General features: G+C 38.8%; 1 protein-coding gene across 13 annotated transcripts in view; it reads right to left on the bottom strand.

Annotated features, from left to right (window-relative positions):
* Positions 1 to 781: 781 nt before the first annotated feature.
* The window catches only part of cacna1da (calcium channel, voltage-dependent, L type, alpha 1D subunit, a), a 118,159-nt gene continuing 93,382 nt past the window's right edge, over positions 782 to 25,558 (bottom strand). For 5 of the 13 annotated variants that reach the window (XM_067430802.1, XM_067430798.1, XM_067430797.1 and 2 more), the window contains 18 exons: positions 23,519 to 23,551; positions 22,598 to 22,726; positions 21,293 to 21,358; positions 20,876 to 20,967; positions 20,206 to 20,365; positions 19,144 to 19,271; positions 18,911 to 19,007; positions 18,719 to 18,821; positions 18,198 to 18,299; positions 15,774 to 15,907; positions 13,042 to 13,158; positions 11,723 to 12,117; positions 9,697 to 9,723; positions 8,638 to 8,766; positions 8,414 to 8,556; positions 8,214 to 8,320; positions 7,707 to 8,024; positions 782 to 6,239 (listed from right to left, as the gene is read on the bottom strand). In XM_067430802.1, the coding sequence (XP_067286903.1) occupies positions 5,934 to 6,239; positions 7,707 to 8,024; positions 8,214 to 8,320; positions 8,414 to 8,556; positions 8,638 to 8,766; positions 9,697 to 9,723; positions 11,723 to 12,117; positions 13,042 to 13,158; positions 15,774 to 15,907; positions 18,198 to 18,299; positions 18,719 to 18,821; positions 18,911 to 19,007; positions 19,144 to 19,271; positions 20,206 to 20,365; positions 20,876 to 20,967; positions 21,293 to 21,358; positions 22,598 to 22,726; positions 23,519 to 23,551 (2,586 nt within the window). In that variant the 3' untranslated portion in view covers positions 782 to 5,933. The remainder of the gene's footprint in view (positions 6,240 to 7,706; positions 8,025 to 8,213; positions 8,321 to 8,413; positions 8,557 to 8,637; positions 8,767 to 9,696; positions 9,724 to 11,722; positions 12,118 to 13,041; positions 13,159 to 15,773; positions 15,908 to 18,197; positions 18,300 to 18,718; positions 18,822 to 18,910; positions 19,008 to 19,143; positions 19,272 to 20,205; positions 20,366 to 20,875; positions 20,968 to 21,292; positions 21,359 to 22,597; positions 22,727 to 23,518; positions 23,552 to 25,558) is intronic. The other 8 variants (XM_067430804.1, XM_067430803.1, XM_067430800.1 and 5 more) reach the window with 4 other exon arrangements.

A 25,558-nucleotide genomic window follows, 5' to 3' on the forward strand; every position in this document is an offset into this window, starting at 1 on the left:
GTGATGATGCAGTGAAAAATTTTTTTGTGGTTCAGATACAATAAGTTTCTATTTATTAAACCAATTTCCTTCATTGTATCAACTAAAATATTTAATAAAAAAATTAAGGCAACCAGGTTACTTACTTTTTTAAGTTAAACCAACAAAAATGTTAAGTGTGTATGAACTCCTGAGTGCAAAGTTAACTTTGTGAAGTTGTATACAAGCTTATAGATGAATTCAAAGCAAAAATGATGTACTTTTTAAACAGAGAATCCTGAAAGAAAAGCATCCTGCATATAAGCAGCACAACTGTTTTCAACATTGATAATCAGAAATGTTTCTTGAGCAGCAAATCAGCATTATTTCTGAAGGATCATGTGACACTGACTGAAAATTCAGCTTTGATCACAGGAATAAGTTACATTTAAAAACAGAAAACTTTAAATTGTTATAATATTTCACAATATTGCTGTTTTTACTGTATTTTTGATCAAATAAATGCCGCCTCGGTGAGCAGAATATAGACTTCTTTCAAAAACAAAAAAATGTCACAGACCGCAAGTGTAACTAATATGAAAGTGCACTATGATTCTAAAACCCTTAAATCAGGCAAGAACACTACATCATCTGATAGTCATCGAAATCCCAAAGCCCCAGATGAATTTAGCTAAATACTCAGATTAAATCTTTCTTATTACTTTCCAATTAAAGTAGCCTTAACCCAAAGATCTACAGAGGGACACATTTATTAGCACTGAAGTCTTGCCATAGCTGTACAGAAATAATTAAGTGACACAGGTTTTGGTTTATTCATTAAGTTTATTCTGTATTAATCCTTAGAAAATAAAATTTCAATATCGATTAAAATCAAGTCCAGGCCAAAATAAATAGGAAAATTACAAAAAATGCTTCAATACAAAACCTAGAGGGATATAATAAGTCATCTGCTACGAAGAGAACCCCTTTTTTCTTTTTCTTCATGGATTAAAAACCATAACAGAGCAAAGATAAAGACTTTCAAATGGAGAACATCACCACGCATCTTTCCGTTACATATGTACATATGTTACACTATAATCTTAAAGTTTCCTTACAGCATTAATAAGAAAAAGTATATAATAGTATAGCAACAACTCTAGATGAAAATGTGATAATCAACAGATGTGGCTCTGAAAACTTGTATAATACTTTTTCCATATATATATTTTTTGTTAACACATCAGCGTTAACAATACAGAGGAGTGCACTTCCCCCCACTCTCTTCTTCTGTTTGTCCCAGCATTGAAAGGTGAAATGTAAATGACATAAAGATTTCACTAAACCGTACGCACAGTCACAGAAAAAGTACAAAATTCGCCCACCTTGATACACAAAATATGAATAGAAAACAGGGAAAACAAATTGCACGTTACAGTAATTTGTGCAAAGACGAACAGCAATGTGCTAATAGTAAAATCCCATTGGTATATTAAGAAACCAAATTTTTTCTGTCTATTCAGGAGTCCCTGACACGAGGTAAAAGTTAAATCTTTAGTTTTTTTGAAAAGCTTTTTCTTTGTTTATTAAAAATAATGCATATTTTATTGTCCTTACCAGTAATTGCTACGAATAGTACAATGTGCCAAGAATGTGCATTGGTCCGTTTTACAAGATACAGTATAATAGACATGAAGACCAGAACACAACGTTTCATTTTTTTTTTTTTCCCGCACGGATCATTTCAGCCCTTTCAGATGTGCACACGCAGTTTCATGACAGTGTTCGGTTGACTGAAAAGCACAGTACTCTTTCAAAACACAAGAGATCAATAACACTCAAGAACAAGAATTTCCAACAAAACCCACATTTCCCTTTATTTAAGCTGTAGTGAAGCTTTACACTTCAAGGCAGTGGCCTTTGCAGTCAAACTTTCTTTTTTGCCCATAGTGCTCAGCATTAATTTGCCTGTTGGAAGTGACAAAATGTCAATTGAACTGATGTGATCCCATGATGAGGCCTAAAGACATAGATTTAACAACACCTTAAAAGGCAAAAACGCTCACAAAAAGGACGCTTCATATGCTGATATGTTTCCCCTGCTCTAAAAGAGGTATTTCCAGAAGCCAGAGCTGAAGTGAAAGGTGAAAAAAAAGCAAAATAAAAAAAGGAAAGTTGGGGAAAGGGGGTCAGTATTGCTTAACCAGTTTCTTGCCCTGCTTAAAGGGATAGTGCACCCACAAATGAAAATTCTGTCATTAGATACTCACTCTTACATCATGCTTTTTTTCTACCCGAATACATTTTATTTCAGCATAGTACTTTTGTTTGACATTTTTGGAACTTGGCAGACATGGTCACTATAATTACATTTAAACATTTGGTAGACACTTTTATCCAAATCGACGAGTGCGCTTTCAGACCTGTAGATTGTTTGTTTGCTCTAAAACAGGGATTCAAATTGTTCCACTACTAAAATTTGTTCTCGGTTTGGCTTTCACAAGGCAACATAAGGACAAGACTGTCCTCTCATGCACCTGTATCCTCTTCCAGGATTTCACTCGAAGCGGTCATCAGTCACGATTGGATAAACAACAGTGCCGCAGGATTATTGTGATGTATTACCAAAGTCCCTTTGAGGCAAGTCATTTCACTTGGCGGCCATCTTTAAAATGCCTCTTGGCCAGCTATTTCAGTCATGCAAGTGCAGCTCATATCTCTTTGAATAGGGAAACATGAATTTCTACAAAGCTGCTCACCAAGCTTACCATTAAATTTCATATTTGAAATCAGCAATCAAATCTGACAACTGTTTCATAAATTTTGCTTCTAAAACACTGGACAAGACAATGCACACGTGCAGTCATACGCGCACGTCTCAGAACACCGATGCTGCGTCCCAGTCATAGGCTGTAAAAAAAGATGGACGACGCACCTTCACTCTCTTCCATTGAAGTAAGTGAAGCCGCCGGTGTCCAAATTGTCTGCGCAGTAGTGAGCGTGAAGTGGAGCCTCAAAATCAAGTTTCCGTCCACACTCCCGCCTAATCAATCACACGCCACTGAATTAAAAAATAAATGGAAATGTGTTATGGAAATGTAGAAATTAAAGTTAAAGCTCCAATCTCCTCTCAAAGTTCCTGAAAATGTCTGTTGGTGCCTTAGTGACTACTTCCCTCAGAGAAGCTGTCAATCACACCCCCGTTTTTATAGCATCAAATAACTAACTAAAGCCAAACTTATTAAAGAATGAACACTTTAACTAACATCAGCGTGATGAAAAACTGGCTAAAATTAAAAAAAGATTATACGTGTAATTTAATTGTTTGTCTATGTCCCATTAGATTACATGGTGAGGGAGGGGTTTATGACCTATACTGCATCCAGCCACCTGGGGGCGATATAAACGCTTTGGCTTCACTTTTCAGGCCTCACGCTTGGTCCCAATTTGCAAAATTCTAAGCGACAGAGAGCGGATTATGACACAATTATGACTAAATAGTATGTCCCAAAGCTTGCCTACTCTTCTGCTACACACTCAAAAGTATGTACTTTTTCTTCACAAAAACAGTACACACTTTTAGGGCATAGCATAAGCAGGCGAATTTGGACGCAGCATGGGACGAAAGGCAGTTGCAGTGAAGCAATGTCTTTCCAATTTCTTTAAAGGAAGTGTATGTAAGATTGTGGCCAAAACTGGTACTGCAATTCCCATCCCCTCTCGCCCTCCCCCCTGACTCGAGGTTGCCAGATAGGCTACCAAATTCAGCAGGAATGTTTGTAGCTGCAGCTGTGGTAACTAGAGCAGAGCTGGCAACCCGGATACCCAAATACTACTGACTTTTGATTGGCAGATAGGTGGAGGGCGGAGCTTCAGGCCAAAACACAACATGTCAACATCAACATCAGTTGAGGCTGCAACAACAACTTTTAAATGACAATATCCTGGCCGGACTACTGTTGTCAGTGATATAAGTATTTGAAATTAACATGATATCTTAATGTCTAGGGACATATCAGGGCCATTTTATGATTCATTGAAATACATTTCTTACATACAGTTCCTTTAATTTAGAAGGCAGGACTTATTTCGGGATGCCACATGGTGCACTTTTTCCCCCATTCAGAGTAGTCTTTAATATTACTCTACATTTAGAGCATGAATCAATGCTTCATCTCTATTTGTTAACGGTTGTTCTGAAATATGATCATCTGACCAGATTTCAGCTGCGATTACCATGTTCATATATTCGTAAATGAACCAAACAAAGGGACAAAATGTGCCAGGTTCTGAAACAAATGCTCCAAACAAGCCAGGTGTGAAAACGCCCTTTAATTGCATTTTTATTCCCTCTGAATCCAAGCCATGTCCTTGGTGCAGCTAGTGCTATCCTCTACTGTTTAAGCTAGAGACATTCAAACTTTTGAGCTTGAAAATGATCTTTGTGTTCCATGGGGAAAAACAGCATGATGGTGACTGTGAGTGAACAAAGACAGGATTTTCATTTTTGCCTGAACAGTTCCTTTAAGGATGCATGATGCGAACATACACTTCAAACAACTCCCCATAATCATATTTTGTCATTATAATCATCATCATCATAAAATTAAAGGAAGATTTCAGTATTCAAAACACCTAAATACAATAGTGGAAACGAGTCGCTGATCAGAAACCCTTGCGCTATTTCTAGATCAGCTATAGACCAGCCAGTGGCAGCAGGCTTTTTCCAAGTGGCAGCATGTTCCTGGTGAGGGTCGTACAGTTTAATTGCAGACTAATTAAGCAGCATCGTTAATGCACAAAGCATTTACCATTGCACCTTCCTGTGCACCTCCCCTGCACAAAATATGCAACGAAACACACACACAAACCCTTAAAATGAGACAGACTCTTTCAATATACACAAACGAGAGCACGATTAAGACACGATTCTGTAAGCCCTACTAAATTCCCCAGAAAGGAGGTCAACGTTCGTGACCCATACTGCATACCGTAGATTTTAAGGGAACACTACGTACATTGGTTATGCTTATGAAACGGACACTGAGAAAAACGGCTTGCATATCTTGTGCGGGTGTGTCACAGACATAACCTCATATAAAATTGGCTTTTTTGTTCTATAGTTCTCACAAACAAGTATGAATGCATATGAGCAAAGAATAAAGGCAAAGAATTTAATAAAGTACAGTACCTATTAAAATAACACCAAATTTAGTCTTTTCTGTAATGCAATAACATCAATTAGGATTAATATTGCTGCTTTTTTTTGTACAGTACATAATTACAAAATATATAATGTCTCTTTACAAAGTTTTTCTGTTGCTTTATATATTACAAGTCATTTACAGCATATTATGAAATATCAAACAGGCTATCCTAAATTAAAAAAATAACCTGTCTGCTAGTGCATTCAACACAAATGCTGAAATCCTCTTGAAATCCACAAACCTGCATGATATCCTTATTGTAAACCAGTGTTGTAGAATTAGCGTTTGTTCTCTAAAATATGCCTTAAACGGTACTAAAATAATCCTACGGGGCGAGTCGAAACTACAGCCTTTGTGGAGGGATATGCCATACTTGCTTGCATTGAGCTTGCAACGTGCTTGATATGCAAAACCCTTAATAAAGTGACTGAGGTAATGACATATTCTTTCTGATTGTCATCACCTTGGAAACAGCCTGCCCCTGGGTACCTCGCCTTGCTGCTCATTGGTCCATTTCCTGCAGTGACGGTCCGAGCAGCCAATTAAAGTTCTGGGCGGTCCTTCTTAGCTTCTCCCCGGCGCCGTGGCCGGCAAGTTCCCGCGTGAACAGGAAGCGAGCGAGCGAGTGGCACCGATGCGTCCGTTCTCGTGGTGCCTTTCTGCTCTGCTGTGAAGGCACTTCTTTAGGTAGTAAGCCAATAAATATAATTCATATTTTTTGTTTCGCTGATCAGTTTCTGAGGAACAGCAGCAGCCGCTTACCAGGTGCTATAAAGTGGTAATGCATATCATTTCGTCTGCCAGGTCCTCCTCGTATGGCGGTCTGGGTTCTGGGTCCGGTTCCTCATCGCTGTAGCTAGCCGAGACGTCTTGCAGCTCGTAGTCCCTGTGGCCCAGTATGGGGAACACGTTGACGCCGTTGACCACTGGCGTGATGCCGCCGTTCAGCAGATGGCTGGCGGCGCTCTCCATCTCGTCGATGGTCATCTCGCACGCATCCGCGATCTCATGCTTCGTGGCAGCCACGAACTTTGGATCCTTGGCGTATCTACCCAGTCCTTCTGATATCAACACCTGCTCATAGATGAGAAACGATGAAGTGTAGTAAGACATACCGTTACTGCCTGCAGAAGCATATTGTTCTGAAATGAGAAACTTTTCAAAAGAGGGAATGAAAACAGTGTCTTATATACTTCTGGCCTGGTTGTGGGTTCAAATTAAATCAAATTTACCAATTTCGTTGGGGATACAATGTTGTGACTATTTCAGTGACTTAAAAAAAAACGGTTTACAATATTTAGTCAATATTTACGACTCAGTGCGGCTCACCTAAATAGTGCCACCTCGGCTACTACTAAATGTGACGTGTAAAAATTGCAGATCACTGATTGGTTAGACAGAGAATCGTCACTACCAGCATCATTGGATTTGCGACACGAGACACCAAACCCGCATTTGAGCATTTAAAAATAAAGTGATGGTTAAAGCAATATATGGAGCCCAGAAAGTCAACAAGACCGGCAAATCCGGGGCCACAGTTTTGCAATTTATCTCCCTGTATGAATTTTTGCAATTCAGAAACAAAACCCAGTAAGTACATGAAGTTGATTATTATTAAACAGTACTTAAATGTATAATTACACTGTAACACGGACACCTTAAAATATAGTGTAACCAAAAAATGTCTATTTTAAAGGGTTAGTTCAACCAAAAAAGAAAATTCTCTCATTAATTACTTACCCTAATGTTGTTCGATACCCGTAAGAACTCCGTTCATCTTCGGAACACAAATGAAGATATATTTGTTGAAATCCGATGGCTCAGACAGGCCTTCATTGACACCAATGTCATTTCCTCTCTCAAGACCCATAAAGGCACTAAAGACGTCGTTACAAAGCCCATCTCACTACAGAGGCTCTACAATCATTTTATGAAGCGACGAGAATAGTTTTTATGTGCAAAAAAACTAAATGACGACTTGTATAGCGATGGGCTGATTTCAAAACAAAGTTTCGAACTTCGTTCTGAATCAGCATATTGAACATAACTTCGTTCTGAATCAGCATATTGAACATAACTTCGTTATGAATCAGCATATTGATTCATGATTCGGATCCCCAATGCCATGTGATTTCAGCAGTTTGGCGGTTTGACACGCGATCCGAATCATGAATCAATACGCTGATTCATTACCGTTCGTCTGGCTTGTCAGGCTACCTTTTATGGGTCTTGAAAAAGAAAATGACATTGGTGTCAATGAAGGCCTTTCTGAGCCATCGGATTTCAACACAATTATCTTCATTTCTGTTCCGAAGATGAACGGAGGTCTTACAGGTGTCGAATGACATTAGGGTGAGTAATTAATGAGAGAATTTTCATTTTGGGGGGAACTAACCCTTTAAATATATATATAGACTGTGTTACACGCCACTGCTGAAATTAACCCGCTTTTGGTGGGTGTTAATGTCAAGCCTTGCTGCTAACTACTATTTTGACTACTTACTGTACATCTCATAAATAGAAATAAAACTTCAGACTCACCGCCTCTACCAGGCTGGTAGCGCTACCTCTCTTCTGGTGGTACTGTTTTCTATACTCTGGTGGGACCTGCAGATGAACGGGTGAGTAGTTCCTCTGCTGGTACTCGGGATCATCTGTATACCATGAGCTCTTCCTGATGGATGAGTGACTGCTGCTAGCGCTGTCCTTCAATGGACGGTCCACGCGGATCAGCGGCGTGTAGTACGGCGTTCTGTCATCACTTGCAGGAGTTGGAGGAGGTGATGCCCACGATCTGGTAGATCGAGTAGGTGAAAGCCTGCGAGCCCTGCTGGAGTCTAGACCCGCTACCGCCATCACCTGGAATGACACATAAATCAACTTAGTACTTATAAACGATTTAAATATGTATATATATATATATATATATATATAGTATTATGTGAAGTAAATATACCGCACATAATACTATAATGGCATATAGTCATAATATTTAATCATATTTCATTAGTCGGTTTGGTTAAACCCTACTGTCATTTTTAGTGATACCTGATGTTGCATGAGATGTAAAGGAAGAGCAGTTCGCTGGTGAGGAAGATCATCTTGACTACCCTGTCTGCGCAGACACTCAAAATTGAATGATGGTCTCCGATTACCTATAATTGAGAGATATTAATATCTTCTGATATAGGACCTATTTCTACAGAACAAACCAAATGCGATTTTAAGGATGGAACCTCAAGACTTGCCTTGCGGTGTTGGGGGAAGCAATCTTCTCTTTGGTGACCTACTACGTGGATCGTGATAAAGGGGCTGCTCGTCGTCATCATAGTAACTGTCAGGATGGTGATAACCCCGTGGCGTCTCATACTCCTGGTCACTGTTGGGGTACCTGCATGAATACGTTTCTGTAAATATAATTTATCTATAGTGTGTAGTGTGTAGTGTGACACAAAAGTCGCAATACTTTTACCTTTCACCCGACAGCATGCTGTCATCTTCATAAAACTCTTCTCCGCTGTAGTACTCTCCAGAGTAACGGTCTTCTTCATACTCCTCTTCGCGTCGTATAGTGGGTCGCCTTCTGTCGCTGCCCTGCGACCTGAAGGTCAAGAGGTCAGCGAGAGGCCGATTAGATCGTGGTGAACGAGTCAGCAAAAGACCATGCATTACCATGCAGACGTACAGCTCCAGACTGCAGTGACGCAGTTAGACCTCATTAGTAAACAAGAACAACAGCCTTGAGACAACAGTCAGCGTTTCATAGTCTTTCTAGCTTTTGCACATTAGCTAGTCTCAACTCAAAGATGTTCTACTTGAAAATGTCATTGCACTGAGTCTAGATGTCTTCAATGACTGTGAAGCACAGACCTTCTAAGCAAATACTCTACATTTAATGGAGACAAACAAAAATGAAGCTGTGAAAAGTAAAGTCTCTTTAATATGTTATACTTCGCTGGAGAGAGAGAACTTAAAGGGATAGTTCATCAAAAAATGAAAAGTTGATGTTTATCTGTTAAACAGACTAGCAACCCCACAGGCCCATTATAGGACATCCCAACATTCCTGCAGAGGGGAACTTAAAGGACAACTCTTGTATTAAAGGTATATACCTAACTAGAAATAAAACTGAGTTTTATTTAAAGTGTTATTTACATTTCTCTAAAGTATTAATCTAACGAGTCATCCTTTAAGGCAAGCATTTAATTTTGTTAGCACCAGTTATCAAGCAGACACATGCAGCAAGCCCCTCCTCTTTCCAGTCATCACCCAATCACACCCAGTCAATCTGTGTGTGTGTGTGTGTGTTTGTGTGTGTGTGTAAGGCCCTGTCCCATTTAGCGCCAGTCAACCAGTCTTGTGGAGTTTTGCAGACATGCAAAGTCAACATCAAGCGCCATATAGGACAGGGCTGAGGTAGAAAGCCCAATGCTATTACCCACCGGTCACAGTTCTGCTTATCATTCACCGTCTGTTTTTATACAAGCAACAATACCTGCTATATAAACATATAATACCTAATGGAACATACCTAATATACGTCTCATAGTAGCGCCTTCTGTTCCAGAAAGCAGAGAGATGGTTAAGAGAAAGCAGCATTTCGGTTAGGAAGGAAAGAGAGAAAGGTGGAGAAAAGCAGGAAAATAGGGAAGGGGAATGGATGGGCACATATATCATACAGTATATACAGGATATATACAGCATTTTTATATATGTGAGGCTGTTTTCACACTTGGTTCAATGGCTTTGTCCAAACCCTCACATGACTTTTTACATTGCATTATGTGGTTTTACTAGCTAAATAAGCACCAAATATATGGGAAGTTTGGTTCTCTTGTGTGGAGGGTCTAAACATGAATTTGATAAATAAAGTCTGTCTCCCAAAATCTGAGCCACCAAAAGGGACCTTTTTGGCTTATAAATGAACCAATTGGTCAAAAATAAAATCCACAGTCTGCCAAGAATTTTAACAAAAACTTTAGTTTTTTTGTTAATCATACAAATGTTTTATGATGACCAGATCATTTCCCATTAATCTTATTAATAGATTTTTGAAACCCTTCCCCAAAATGGCCTCATTAATGTGACGAGGCAGGAAGTAAGGCTTATCTCAAGTCAGCCATTTTGTTTGCTCATCTCATCAAAAGTTTCCTGACTGGGTCCGCACCAAATGCTCGGGTGAAAACCACTACACTCTCATGGCAATTTATAACAGTTGTATGTTTTGGCAAATTGATGGCTAATTCAAATTAATTTGTGCAATCACATTGATACGTTTTTGTACTGCTCATGCCCCATTGATTGGCCTTTAGGTTTTGGGATAGACCATGTTAAACTTTTCTAAAAAATCATACTTTGTAAAATAGTTGTTTTTACATAAGATGGAGTTTGTGAAAACGCCTTGAAGAAAACATGGTGTCACCAAGGTCAGATAATGGACCAGCATAGTTGAGAGGAAGACAATGGGTGGGACAGGGGCCATGGGGAAAAACGCTAAGAAGAAAATTCATTTAAAATCTTATGGTCCAATGGTAATGGTTCAGAGGGTGTGGTCACATTAGCTAAATTTTGGGCTAAAAAGGTAAACTTTCTCTTGTCAATATAGTGAAGTAAAGTATGAAGAACTGCTCACACAGTAGTCACAGTCAAACCTAGCAGCTTTCTGTTGATTAGCGCAGCAAATTTACGGGATTAATTTGAACCTGTAGTGAAATCTGCATGGGGAAATCTCACACAAAATTCCCAAGTGCCTGAATTCCTATTGAAAATGGATGTCGCATGCAAAAATTTGCTGAACAGTAAACGTGACCACACCTTAAAGCTGATGATAATGCAAATGAATGATCCTCTAAATGGATAAATGTAATTGGATGCAGAGTTTAAAAGTCACTTAATAGTTTTCCAATCTACTAAAAACGTACTTAAAGGTGCAGTGAGCAATTTCTAAAAAAAAAAGCTGTCTAAAGTTGGTCGGACCATAACACACTTTGTAGCCAATCAGCAGTAGAGGACGTGTTCACCCGTGAAGGGGGAGGAGAGAGCGTTAGCAAGAGGGAGATTTGAAGAAAGACTGTAGAAAGATAGATGACTGAGAGACATTACAAAAGAGAAACGGTCAGAGGAATATCACTGGAAAAAGAAGAGTTATGATTAGGCAAAAGCTTTAGGACCCGTGTTAACATACGAATAGGTTTCCAGTGCTGGCCTGAAAACAGACGGTATTCGATTGCAATCGTATTTTGCTTTGCTTCTGCAATGATAAAGAGACATCCACTCTTGCATTGCGTGTCCCTGCATTTTGGGGGCGGAGCAATGAAGGGTGGTGTGTGTTCAGAAATAGCTTATTGCACCTTTAAGAAGTTGTATAAACATCCTTCCTGAAGCAATTCCAAACAATCCGAAGGGATTAAAGGAATTGGTTTAAGAAGTTGGTGATATTCATGAGATTACACCATACTCTGATAGCATTATTGCTACTTGTCAAATCGTTGAATACATAATAAATATATCAAAAAGTTGAGAGCAAGATGTTGCATAAACAAAGAACAAGCATTCACCTTTGCCCGTGTGGAGTCCTGGGCTTTTCATATTCTCCATAATACGATCCTGGGTAGCCGTTAGCGGGCATATGCTCATAGTACCGATTGTGTCCTCCATTAGGTAAACTGGACATGTTGGCATTGTTTAGGTTGATGTTGGTAGACTTGGGCGACTTGTTGTAGGAGTTGTTGTGATGATGATGGTGATGGTGGTGGTGGTGGTGGCGATGATGGTTTTGCTGTGCCATGGCATTGGCGCGGCCCAGGCGCCCCACAGGCTGTTCCATGTGGGCGTAATGGGGGGGCGGCTGCACCTGCAGGGGGCGCTGTGTGGCGTTCGTCTGGTGGCCGGAGCTCCTCCGGGTGTCTCCGTTTATATGGTTAACGTGGTTGCCAAAGAGTCCTCCGTTTCGCTGCGAGGAAATACTTGTGTTTGTTAGTTCAAAGAAATGCCCTATGGACGAAAATATAACGCCATATTTGAGTTTTCACAAATAAAATAAGCTAGTTCACACCAAGAACGATATTTATGAAGATAACTATATTTTGTCGTCTGCCACTTTAAATGCTGAAGGTAGATTCTGATTGGCTGTAAATGTTTTTTAACATGAAAAAAATCATTCTGAAAGTGAGGCCAACGATATTGTACATCTGTGTCATTATCGTTACAGTCATGATGTGGAGTTTGATATTCTCAGAATCAGAAAGATTATTAAAAGTTTGTAGTTATACTTATAGTTATCACCCTTGGTGTGACTAGCCCATAAAGGGATACACATACAGGCTGTGCTGACTTTCTTGCTTTCGAAAAACTCAGGAAATGTATCCCACACAAACTTTCATTATTTTGTGAAAAATTAAATATGGCGTCTTTGACCATTTAACCAATGCTAAAATATATGAGATTGCCATTTTTAATGATCTCATGGGGAAAAAGAAGTTGGAAAGGAGGTAAAATGGCGTATGGTGTGAGTGAATTTCATGAACTGATTAAATCTGAATTGAATTTGAAATCAAGAGAAATGCAGATACAGTGGATTACACTAGGTTATCTATATAGGCTACGCTAAAGCTAACAGTTATTACTAACAAACCTTGTTTAACCGTCGATAATATCATTGAAATCAACAATTCATTGCCAACTTGGTGAATTTATTTCTGTTCAGTGTCTTAATCTTAGACTTACAGCATATGTACTGTATGTATGTCCTCCAGGGATGGCGAATAATTCATGGCTTAACTCCCTTAAGGAACCGTTACTACTCAACTCAGAACTGGTAAAGTAAGACAGATCGGATTTATAAGGAGAAAGGGGTCATAAAAGGTGAGTAATTTACCCTATAAATTTCTTCGTCCTCCTCTGGCATAAAGTCTACTAGCTCATCATCCTGCAGGTCACATGATATCGCACGGCGTATTTCTGGCCCAATGTCATGCAGCGTACGGAGGCCAGCCTGTAAACCGTGACGACAAGATAGCTAAGGACCTGTCCTTCAATGGAAAGCCCTTGAACAGCAGCGACATGTTGAAAACGAGACCCTCACACACACATGCCACTAGGGGGCAGTTTACCAGACACATTGACACAAACAGGCTTGACGAGACAGTTCCAGACAGGACAAATTCATGACAGATGACAACAAATCACAGTAGACAAAGAGGAAAAACACCAAAGCTCTTCCATAAGTGTACACTACAACTAATACACTTACTATCCTTTACTGTGACTTTCTAAGGACTGTATTAGCCACAGATGCTATTTTTGAAATATTGCACAAACAAAAAAATGTAGTCAACAAGTGTAAAAGCAATTCTATTGTTAGTTAGAATTTTTTCACACTAAAACCTCTAAACAAAGATTATGTTTGCAAAGAAATCAAACACATTCACAGTGTTTGATTTATGAGGATGGAGACCAACAGAACATCTTAAAACAATGATACATGGATTATAACTCTGAAGTGATGGCAAACACACACTTCAAACCACGTAAAACAGACAGAAATACATTTACAGATCACCATTATCACACAGAGGGATCCATATTCAAGCTAAAACAATGTTAGCGCATCCAGAAACAGAGAGATACAGTTGAGGTAAAAAAGGTTTCATGCAAAGGAAATAGTTTATTCAGTCAAACTTGTTTTATTCTAAATTGTACAGGGTATTCACATTGACAGTCATTTGTTTTTGACTAACAACAAAATAAGGAGCTTAAGGAGAATTTGGAGCTTATTCTATCGTAAAAACACCTACTTACGGAAATATATAATGCTATGGAACACTGAAGTTATTAAAGTGCCCCTATTATGCTATTTTAAAGCTACACTGTAACTTTTTTAGTTTATTCTTAGCTAAAAACACTTAGTTCTTTCGAAAATAGATGTGCTCATTAATGTATATTTACTTCTTTCAAGTAATAAAGTATTCTCGTAAGTTTATAATATGCCACTGAAAATACATACGGGTGAGGGGTTCGAATGCTGGTCGTCATGTTGCTCCTCCATCTTGACAGTACATTAGCCAAAGAGGGACATACCCATAATTTCAAGCTTTGCCTTTCGCGTTTTAACACTCGATGGCACCGTGTCGAATGTGAAGAGGGGGATTGCCATGTTAATCTTGGACTAAATCGGCCACCGTAGGAGTTAAAATTAAATCAGAATTGAGAGGAACAGAAACTATTATTCACTGGATAATCCTATACCTTTACACCGCTAGATGGGGGAAAATATCACACAGTGTAGCTTTAAAGGGTCCTAATTTTGTTTTGGAGGTCTCCTACAACAGGTTTAGATGCATAAGGTTTCATTTTCTAATAATATACACCCCACTTTTGTATACAGCACATTTTAGAAGCTAACGCTCATTACAATAACTGAACTTCAGCTCCGTCCGGAGGCTTTCTAAAGTGGCCCACAGTTACTTAGCAGAAGTTTTTCAGAAAAGAAAGTAATAACGCGAGTTAGCCTGTTATCTTGCATATAAAACACAAAGTGATGTATTTTGAACACCCGGTAGAAAATATATACATCAATAATTATTCATACTTAGATGTTGTGATTCTGAGGAGTAAGCTGGTGCAAATAAACTGGGTACTGACCTTTCTTTCAAGAGCAAACTTTTGCGAATCCCGCGTTGAACTCAGAGATTTAAGAATCAGTTGTCAAAAAAAGGACGTGTTTGAGGGCGGGTCAAGTTGATCGCGGGCAGACAATGCACAACATAGACGGGCATTACACAAATGTATTTTTTTAGTGACCTAGAACCGTAACATACAAGCGATTTGTATAGGTGGTTCAGAGTCGCTTCTTTCTTGGACTTGGTGCTGACAATACACAGGACAATGGTGACACCAGAATAAAATATTCATGATTCAGAAGCTGAAAATGCAAAATTATTTTAAACAAATATGTTTGCACTCGGTCACTGACGAGATATATTTAAAATAATGTAGGCCACTTTTTACTGGTAATATAAGACATTTGGCAATATTATAAAATATGCATATTCCTCAATAAATATAGTAGTTTAATGTAGTACTGACACTCACTAAAACTCTAAACTTGAATTTTTTTCTCACATAGTAATTTTCATTTTGGCTGAACTATTCACAATATATACTGTCACTATCCACAATACATATTGTTGCATTTTTGTATTGAGATACATTGTGACATGATATGTCACCCCTACAAAAAAATATATTAAGGGCACTTTAAAATCAATAAATAGTTTTAAAATAAAAAATAAAAACAAAATTAAACCATTAACAAAAATCAGATAACTGTAAATGTGAATGTTTTGTTCAATTATTTAAATATTAACTTAAGTAAAAAGTTCAACTATCAAAAAAGTTTTGGAATACCTGGAGTACATTAAGATTCAATTATATAACACAATAATTCAACATAAATGGCTTTCCGAGAGAGTTTGCAAATGAACACAACACACCTCAAGGCCAAAACTAATGCACTCACAATGTAAGCTTGAAAGTATCAATTTGAAAACGGTAATATGCCACTATTGATACAATGAAGAAAATTTGATTTCCGAAATACACACATACCTGCAGGGCGATGGCCGTGTTGTTCTGTGCTGGGTGAACGCCCACCAGGCCTTCCTCTTTGCGTTTCTTGAATTTCCTAAAGTAGTCCTGTATCAGGAAAGTGGCATAGAACTTCCCCACCGTTACCTCATCATCTGAGTGAACAGACCACACACACGGCTACGGTGTCAGCAAGTTGCTTCAACGCACGCATACACACCTCCGCGTGTGTATTGACGCCAAGAGATGCTTTGTGTTATTCGAACTATGTAGTCATCGAAAAACAGCTACAGTCTGTGAATTTAATTCTAATGAACCCTTCAGAATTGTCTGAATTTCTACACAAATGGCTCCTAAAATGTGACTTAAGTCTAGATAATAAACACAGACAACATATGCTGTAGCTCACAAGACCCCAACACGTTTTTCTGTAGTTATTTTAAAGTTCACTACAAGCTCCTTTAGTAGGTTCACCTTCAGTGTATATTCAGTACACTGCTGTTATTTAAAGGATGTATTTGATCAAAAATACAGCAAAACACTAATACTGTGAAATATTACTACAACTTAAAATAACCTTTTTCTATTTTAATCTATTTTAAAATGTAAATTTATTCATGTGATGCAAAGCTGAATCACACTCCAGTCTTAAGTGTCACATGATCCTTCAGAAATAATTTTAATATGCTGATTTGCTGCTCAAGAATTCATATTTTTGTGGACTGTTTTGTCACATTTTGCCACAGGATTCTTTAATGAATAGAACAATAAATATAAATCTTCTTTTTTCAAATTATAAATGTCTTCACTGACATTTTCAATAAATTTGATTAATCTTTGCTGAATAAAAGTATTTATTTCTTTTTAAAAAAATCCTCTATAATAAAATGTTTCCAAATGGCACTTGAAAAAGTGTTGTTTGTTGAATAAGACTTCCTTTACTTATTATTTCTTAAACGGAGTCTTGCATTTTAAAGCCATTCATGCAAGAAATATAGATAATTACAATGAATAATAATTCGATTTACAAATGCTTATACACAACTGTAATATAAAAGCAATCAAAAGTCAAAATAAAGTAATCTATGACAAGTTCCTATGTATTTCCTGTTGAAAGATCCAGGGTAGTTATTTTTTGAAACATACTAAATGGATTCTAGCTGGTTTAAGCTAGTTATGAGCTGGTCCAAGACCGTCCTGGACCAGCAGCAAACCAGATGCTAGCTGGTCAAACAGCTAATGACCAGCTAGAAACCAGCTATCTTATTCCAAACATAGCTACTAGCTTAATGTGATGTCAGGAAAAGAATATTTCATATTCATGGTTTAGCACCCATCAGACATCTGTAAACATATTAGTATTAGCACATTAGCATTAGCATAGCAACTGTGAGAGAGATTACTGGAGGTTGGGGGGAGGGGGGTGCAAAGAACTGCATCAGCTAAGCCATCTAACTAAATGGGTTAAATCTTACTAAAAGCTAGTCTTGTGTATGCTTACATTCTACTGGGAACATGCAAGCAAGCAGCGCTGAGCGATATGTATTAGCACATTAGCATTGGATTTCTGTGAGTGCATTTGTGCATGTCTAATATAGCCTACTGTTTTTTCATATGTATTTTGATCCTCTATGTGTATATAAAGTTGTGTTCGTGTATGTGTGAGTATGTGCGTGAGAATCATTCTGAAGCAGGGGTCTGTATCACTTTTTTTAAACAAGCACGTTGGGGACATATCAGGATAGAAGAGGCAACATTAGTTCCATGCCACCACCCTAAAACAGAATTGCTTCAGAATATTCTGAAGATTTGAACTTTTACATGAACAGATAAGACAGTTAATGAGGAACGGAAGCTGTGGAAACGCTCAAGCAGATACAGGAGAGAGAGCGACAGCATAGAAAACAGAGAGAAGCAGTGAGAAACAGACATTTTTAGAAGGACACAGCATGCCTGAGTTGCCATGCAAGCCCAAAGCTCAACACGTGAACACACATACGCACACGGACCTTCTACAAATCCTCCAACTCATACACACACACACACACACACACACACACACACACACACACACACACACACACACACACACACACACACACACACACACACACACACACACACACACACATCATTGAGGTTCCAGTGTGGACGCAGTGAAATTACTGAGCAGGAGAGGAAAGCATTTGCAACACATACGGAACAGAACAAACATTGCAGAGACCCGACCAGGAGAAACTGGGAAAAAGCTGGTGTGCATGTATGATGCAAATGTACAGTATGCGTGCATATGCTACATGTGGGGAAATAAATTGTGTTCGAAAACAATATTTTTGTTCTTTTTCTAAATTAGTGATTTAGGTTTAAGTTAAAAGATGCAGAAGTTAGTGTTGTTGTGTATGTGTATTCCATTAGCAGCGACAAGCTCTGAGATTTATAACTGACCACCAGCAGGGGGCACCACTTGATCCAGAAGTTTCATGCTTGTTCTCTTCCAGATCTTCTTAATCACAGCTCGGAGCTCTTCATTCGCCTGCTCTAGGTTACCTAGGTCAAAACACACACCATGTTATCAACACCACTATAAAAGATAGTTTCTACTACCTACCATCAACTGGACAATATTGGTAATAAACTAAGCAAATTTTCAATATTTTGAGAGTTATGCTCTGAAACGGCTTTAAAAGGGTGATCAGATGAACCATGATTGTATCTAATCTATCTATAGACTGTATTGTCACACTTGAAGCTTTAAAACTACTTTAAACTTCAACATTTCTGGTCAAGCTTTCTCAAGCCAACTTCACAGTTTGTCAAATTGTATTGCAGTCTTGGTGAGCATAATAGATTCTTTCAAAAAACATTTTTACCCCAAACATTTCACTATGTATAACTTTTATGACTTTTGTGAATTATGACTTTTGACCTAATTTGATTTAAAGCAGTTCAGCGAAGAATTCACATACCTTCCGTTTTGATCTTCAATGCTGTTCTCACGAGAGCAAAAAGTGTAGCGTTAAACATGACAGTGCCATCACTGTTCAGAGGCATGTTCATAGCCACCAGTCTCTGGAATTGGAAAAGAACGAGGGATAGAGAGAGTGGGTTGAGTACGCTTGCAAATGTTTATATATTATTAATAAATGCACGTGTCTTACCTTGCAAGCGACTCTATGAGGACAAAGTTTCCCAAATCCAAGAGGAGGCTGAATCCGCCGTAACAACGTGACTACATCGAGATGCTTTATTCTGCCTCTGTGATAAAATGAGAGAAGAATTGACTGAAAAATCCCATTTGCTCTTCATTTCATTGCTATCATGGAGAAGCAACTGGCATATCGTGATATTCCTTACTACAGGCACATTTACAAACACATTCACATATCCTTACTTGGCCTCTGGATCATACTCTGACCAGATCCTCTTAAATTCATCAAGATGATGTGGCCCCAGAATCGACCAATCACGGGTCAGATAGTCAAAGTTGTCCATGATGACAGCCACAAACAGGTTAATGATCTAAAACAAGATATCAATCAGTTTGAGTCACATGAACATGAACTTTTGAGGACAAAATTGTTTATAATTCTTCCTAGAAGTCCCCTAAAAAAAAAAAAATAATATATATATATATATATATATATATATATATATATATATATATATATATATATATATATATATATATATATTCCTTCAGGGCTTCAAAACGACAAACCAATTAGTAAAATAGTAAAAATATCAAATTATGGAAGCTTGTTTCTGTCACAGAATATAAAAAATATATACTTTTTTCCCCCCATAATTGTACGTTTATACCTCATGACGATGACATTTCTCCCTGCATTTCTGAGATATAAACAGAATTCAAAGAAGAAAAGTGAAAAGTGTGAAATATAAACTTGAAATTGTGAGGAAATTATATTATTATCTATATATAATTATCAAAATTACAAGATAAAAAGTTGCAATTCCATTTTTTTTAATTAAATGTTTTGCCAAACCAAAACCAAAAAATAGAATTGTGAGATGTAAATTCACAATTCTGATGAAAAAGGTTTTGCAATTATGAGTTTATAACTTGAAATTATGAGCTATGAGCTATAAACTATAAACGCAAATACCTTTCTTTTATTCTAAGGAGGAAACAAGCATCCATACCAAATAATGCCTTTAATAAATTAATAAATAGCTTTAATAAATGCCTAAAAATGCTTGAAGGAGGACATGTAATATTATTAAAAAAAATATTCTAGTAATTATAATAATTCGAAAAATATCAAAAGGAAGTTTTAAGTGTGTGTGTGTGTGTGTACTTGTTTATATTACATTGTGGGGACCAAATATACCCACAATGTAGGTGATCTCAGGTTTATATTACATTATGGGGACATTTGGTCAGCCAGTGTGTGTGTGTGTGTGTGTGTGTGTGTGTGTGTGTGTGTGTGTGTACCAGGAAGGCGCAGAGCATGTAGAAAGTGATGAAATAGATGATGGCAAAGCCGCTCCCGCAGGTCATTTCTTCTCCAGGGTTATAATCTGACTCCGGGTCACACAGCTTACCTGGCATACATGCCAACATGATCTCCTGCCAGGCTTCCCCTGTTGCACATCTACAACCCAAAACGGCCAAACAATGAGTTATTTCAAACATAAACTCGCACATTAAAGCACGCAGCCAGATCATTCCCATAATGACGCAATCTACCAGTAAGCGTCTGGTTTAAGACGTGTTATTTTTAGTAAATTGACAAGCGCAAACCTTTGTAAATCACCTCACATTTAAATACTGTCCTCCCATGTCCAGACCAAACCAGTTCAAATGTTGTGGGCGGGGCTGAGTTCGGCTGGCATCCAGGCTAATGCAATATGGCCAGCCACAAAAATAACTATGTGTAAAAATAACTATGTGCCTTTTCAGCGCAAATTTTTCACTGGGTGTCTTTAGTAAATCTTGACAGTAGTTTATTAACACCAAGAGAGGGTTTGCACTGGTGAAAGCTGTTAGTAAAGCTGGCCCTTAAACTCGTAGATGAACACCAGCATAAAATAAAGAGGCAAATGCAATGGCATCTTCATAACGATTTTAAAGCATTAACATCTTCTCCGTGCCGTTCACTGACCTGAAGAGAAGCAGCACAGCCTGGGGGAACGTCTGAAAGTTGTTGTTCCTGTTGATTTGTGTGTGGTCCACCATGGCAATTTTCCCAAACACCTGAAAGATGGAGTTCCACCGATGGTAAATCAAGTTCACAGTGTGTAATTCGTACACTTAATGTGAGTGATTTGCATTTAGACCTGTCATTAAATACACTCACCAAAATCAAAACTGACAAGTCCTATTTTTTTCCACTATTGCAGTATTTATTGTAACGATTTATCCCTGCACATCATACTTTTTTTTATTCATTAGCCTCATAATCTTTAATCAAAGTAACTTCCCCTCCCTCTTGCAGTGACACATCATCTTCTCTTCTCTTCAAACCACAATCATCCAACCATCCATTCAATTCACCGTGGACAAAATCAATGAAACTAACCTGCATGCCAATGACAGCGTAGATGAAGAAGAGCATGGCTATCAGCAAAGCGACATATGGCAGGGCCTGAAGAGAAAAAAGAGCATAACATATATCAAGCGTATAGCAACAATTCTGGCAGGTCATGTTAGTCAAGCTTGCATCAGCTGACTGTCAGCTGATCTCGTCAACCTATAGGAATACGATGTCTATCACAGCATACATATATAAGCTCCTTCATGACTATCAGCAGCTATTGCGTTTCTCCAGAGCTCATTTTACCCTCCTCCATCCCCAGCTCCTCCCCTCATCCAGGCAGGATTTGGTATTCTGATTCCCTTTGAATCAGAGGTAATTCCCGAATTATTTGCACATGTATTATCGACATTAATACATTATGTTGGTTGTGTTCTGTTTAACCTTAAGGGGGTTATTGCTGCTCTTCCTGATCTTACCCATGCTAGACTGGATGGAAGTGTAGGGAGTTCTTGCCCAGAACAGAACCATGCGGTCAGTCCAAACTGAATGCTAAAAGTCAATCAATTGACCCCAAACAGGAATACTATTGGCTCAATTTTAATAATCTGAGTACATGGTCTGAAGCTCAAGCGCAGATGGACTTAGGATGTGTCCGAATCCACTTGTGCTATTTTACAGACGGAAAAAACGGTCGTTGTGCCAGGCGCATGGTCCAAAAGGGCTGTATCTAGTCTCTTAATCAGTCATGGGTGTGTTTTGGGCGTAATGTGCAATAAACCAATCAGAGTCTCATCCCCCATTCCCTTTAAAAGCCAGTTGTGCATGCAACATGACAGATTTCCTATTTACATGGCGAAATTTGCGAGCGAAAAGAGAGGAATCCTTTTATTTTTAATATTTAAAAATGTTGTGTGCTGCTACGCATCCCTGTGTGTATTAATTATCAGAGTGTACGCATGTTGTGTACCCGCCTATAGGCGCATATTACTAACACACCCTTTGAACAACACAAAAAATACTACGTTATTGACTTTAGACCTTTTTATTGGTTGGTTTCAGTTCCTAAAATTAGCAATGCAACAACAATGCGCTTGAACACACCTAGTTTACAGACCAACACACCCATGGGTGAACAGATGGGCACGAGTGCATTTGCTATTTAAATAAGATGGCACTGGACATGAAAATGATAACTGCATTGAGCTGAAATGAACAAAAAAAACACTATTACTGTAAAGGAGTCACTGTCACCGTTCTAATAACGTGCATGACTGTTTTGTGGTAACACAAAGGGAGAAAAGCCCCAAGAATATCTATATAATTGGGTTTTCATGATGTTCTTCTGACCTGGAAGGACTTGATGAAGGTCCAGAGGAGGGTTCGAATGCCCTCCCCTCTGCTCAGCAGCTTGACCAATCGCATCACTCGGAAAAGACGGAAGAAGGTGATGGAGATGCGAGCACTGTCCTCTGTGTTCTGTGGGGGCGGAGTAAGCATCAGTGAACCAATCAGGGAAAAGAGATAACGCAGGGCATCAGGCTGTATTAAGGCAGTCTGACCAGCAGAGGGCAGCAGAATACAGTTTGAAACTTTTTGATGGCTCATTTAGATTTTAGGAATTTAAACTAAATCTAATCATTTAGCTGTCAATGCTTAGAAAAAGAACATAATTTAGACTGGTTTGACTGACCCAGAAACACTACCTGAGACCCTGTGTTTCATGCTTACATCCTAGAGAAGAAAGGAAGGGGGTAGAGGGGTGCATGCTGGATAAAAAAAACCTTGCCATACTTGACTGCACGCATCAGCACAAGCATGGCTCTTTTGACCCATAGTTACTTCATGCCATCTTACAGTGGGCCCCCAAACCTCAAGGGTGAAAGGTCAGTTTGAGGTCACAACCTTACCTGACCCGATCCGACCTAATCTGACCTGACTTCAGGGGCCCCTTAACCATGCAGCAGTGTCAGCGCTACAAACGTGAGGGGCCGACGACCCCGCACACACACTCACACACGCACACACAGTTCGTCACGTTTGGGTGACACTCCCCCTAATAGACAAAATAGTCAAAGGATGTAAAACCAAAGCAAAACAAACGTAGATATAAATGCAAAAAAACAACAAATTGAAGTTGGGGTGGGTTAAGATGAGAGGTAACAATGTTTAATCAAAAGACAGAACTCAACCAGAACTCAAACGGAAACCTGAAAAAGAATGCAGACTGTAAAATTGGGCAAAAAGCCCAAGAGGGGCAGAATGTCTTACCCCCGCCTCATCCACCTGAGGTGCCTCTGTGGGCTTTAAAATCAAAGACCTGAATTAATCACTCACACATAATGTTTGCACAGCCACTTACGCTTCAAAAACGCATTCACAGACACTCGTAATATCAAACTCTATAATAACATTTCTAACCGACAGATATCAGGACAGCAAACGGGCTCAAACGACCTCAAGAATAGACAGTTCACCATTCAAAACAGCTTATAAGGACTGAAAAATGACCAGTGACCAGAGACAAACAGGACTAGATTCACATAAGGGGCTTAATGTAACACGGAGGTCCATCATGTGACCTTATTTCTATCCTGCGGATTACATAAGCAGCTGCAGACAGCATTACAGACAACATACAATACATCACACACATACAAATTAACAGGACAGTGACGGATTAGCGCACACTTACGCAACGATTATAAATTTGTAAACAAGAGCGTATCCCAAAAAAACGAAGCAATAACAAAAGAAAAGTATAACAAATCCATAATGCCACATTATAGAATACACATTCCTCTATATTCAGATACATTAACAGTCAACATTGTGATAAAAATGGCATGTGTATTTTTGTATGATTAAAAATAGTTATTCGTAAAAAGATTTTCACTGAAAGTAAAAACCTAGTATAGTGTAACACTAACAACTAACTAGCAACTAATGCCACGCAGTGAAAACATTAAGTTTTGCAATAAGTAAAAAAAGAAAAAAAAGTGGGTACCATGTCATCATCTTTTTACTAGACCGATATGTCCACCAATGTCCACGATTCATTTATTTTTGCAAAGGCAAACTACTTTTAATTTAGCTTCCCTATTGCAAACATAAACATGCTATACAAAATATACTCCGTCCACACATTTGGCTTTGAGACCAGATCAGTTATTGACCGATCTAATAAAAATCAAACACCACATTCATCAACATTAAAACACTCACACAGTGGGAAGAAAGTTCAGCATGAAATCAGAAAAAAAAAATAGATGAATCCTTCATCTGTGCAGCAAGAACAGACTCCAGACAGATATGGCTTCACTCATTCAGCCTGACATCCCTCATCATTAACTTTTTACATTTGCATGAAAAGCAGAAATTATAAGATGCAGTTTCTGGCTGTAGCATTTGATAGTGCATCATGCGTTAAGCTGTCAGGCATGTGAGCACACGCTTAGACGCATACAATGTCTTTCTCTCCATAACAGCAACACAAGCCTTGAAGAACTTCAGTGTTCCGCTAGCACCGCAGCGCCTCCATGCATGTGCCCTGCAAAAGAGTCACCGCCCGAGGGCGCTCTAACAGTCCGATGCAAGAGAAGAGAGAGAATGAAAGAAAATATAGGGAAGGAAAGCTAAAAGAAGGAAGACAAGGAAGAAAAAACGAGAAGCAGAGATGAGAAAGAAAAGGAAAAAAGGAAGGAAGGAAGGAAGGAAGGAAGGAAGGAAGGAAGGAAGGAAGGAAGGAAGGAAGGAAGGAAGGAAGGAAGGAAGGAAGGAAGGAAACGGGAAGGAAGGAGGGAAGGAAGAAAGAAAGAGCAGGAAGGAAGGAAGGAAGGAAGGAAGGAAGGAAGGAAGGAAGGAAGGCAGAAATGAGAGAAAGAGCAGGAAGGAAGGAAGGCAGAAATGAGAGAAAGAGCAGGAAGGAAGGAAGGAAGGAAGGAAGGAAGGAAGGAAGGAAGGAAGGAAGGAAACGGGAAGGAAGGAAGGAAGGAAGGAAGGAAGGAAGGAAGGAAGGAAGGAAGGAAGGAAGGAAGGAAGGAAGGAAGGCAGAAATGAGAGAAAGAGCAGGAAGGAAGGAAGGAAGGAAGGAAGGAAGGAAGGAAGGAAGGAAGGAAGGAAGGAAGGAAGGAAGGAAGGAAGGAAGGAAGGAAGGAAGGAAGGAAGGAAGGAAGGAAGGAAGGAAGGAAGGAAGGAAGGAAGGAAGGAAGGAAGGAAGGAAGGAAAACCAGAAAAGAAAACCAGAAATGAAGGAAGGGAAAGCAGAAAGGAAAAGGGAAGGAAGGTAGGCAGAAATGAGATAGGAAGGAA

The sequence above is a fragment of the Pseudorasbora parva genome, chromosome 22 (assembly GCF_024679245.1).
Source record: "Pseudorasbora parva isolate DD20220531a chromosome 22, ASM2467924v1, whole genome shotgun sequence".
In the NCBI taxonomy this organism is placed as follows: Eukaryota; Metazoa; Chordata; class Actinopteri; order Cypriniformes; family Gobionidae; genus Pseudorasbora; species Pseudorasbora parva.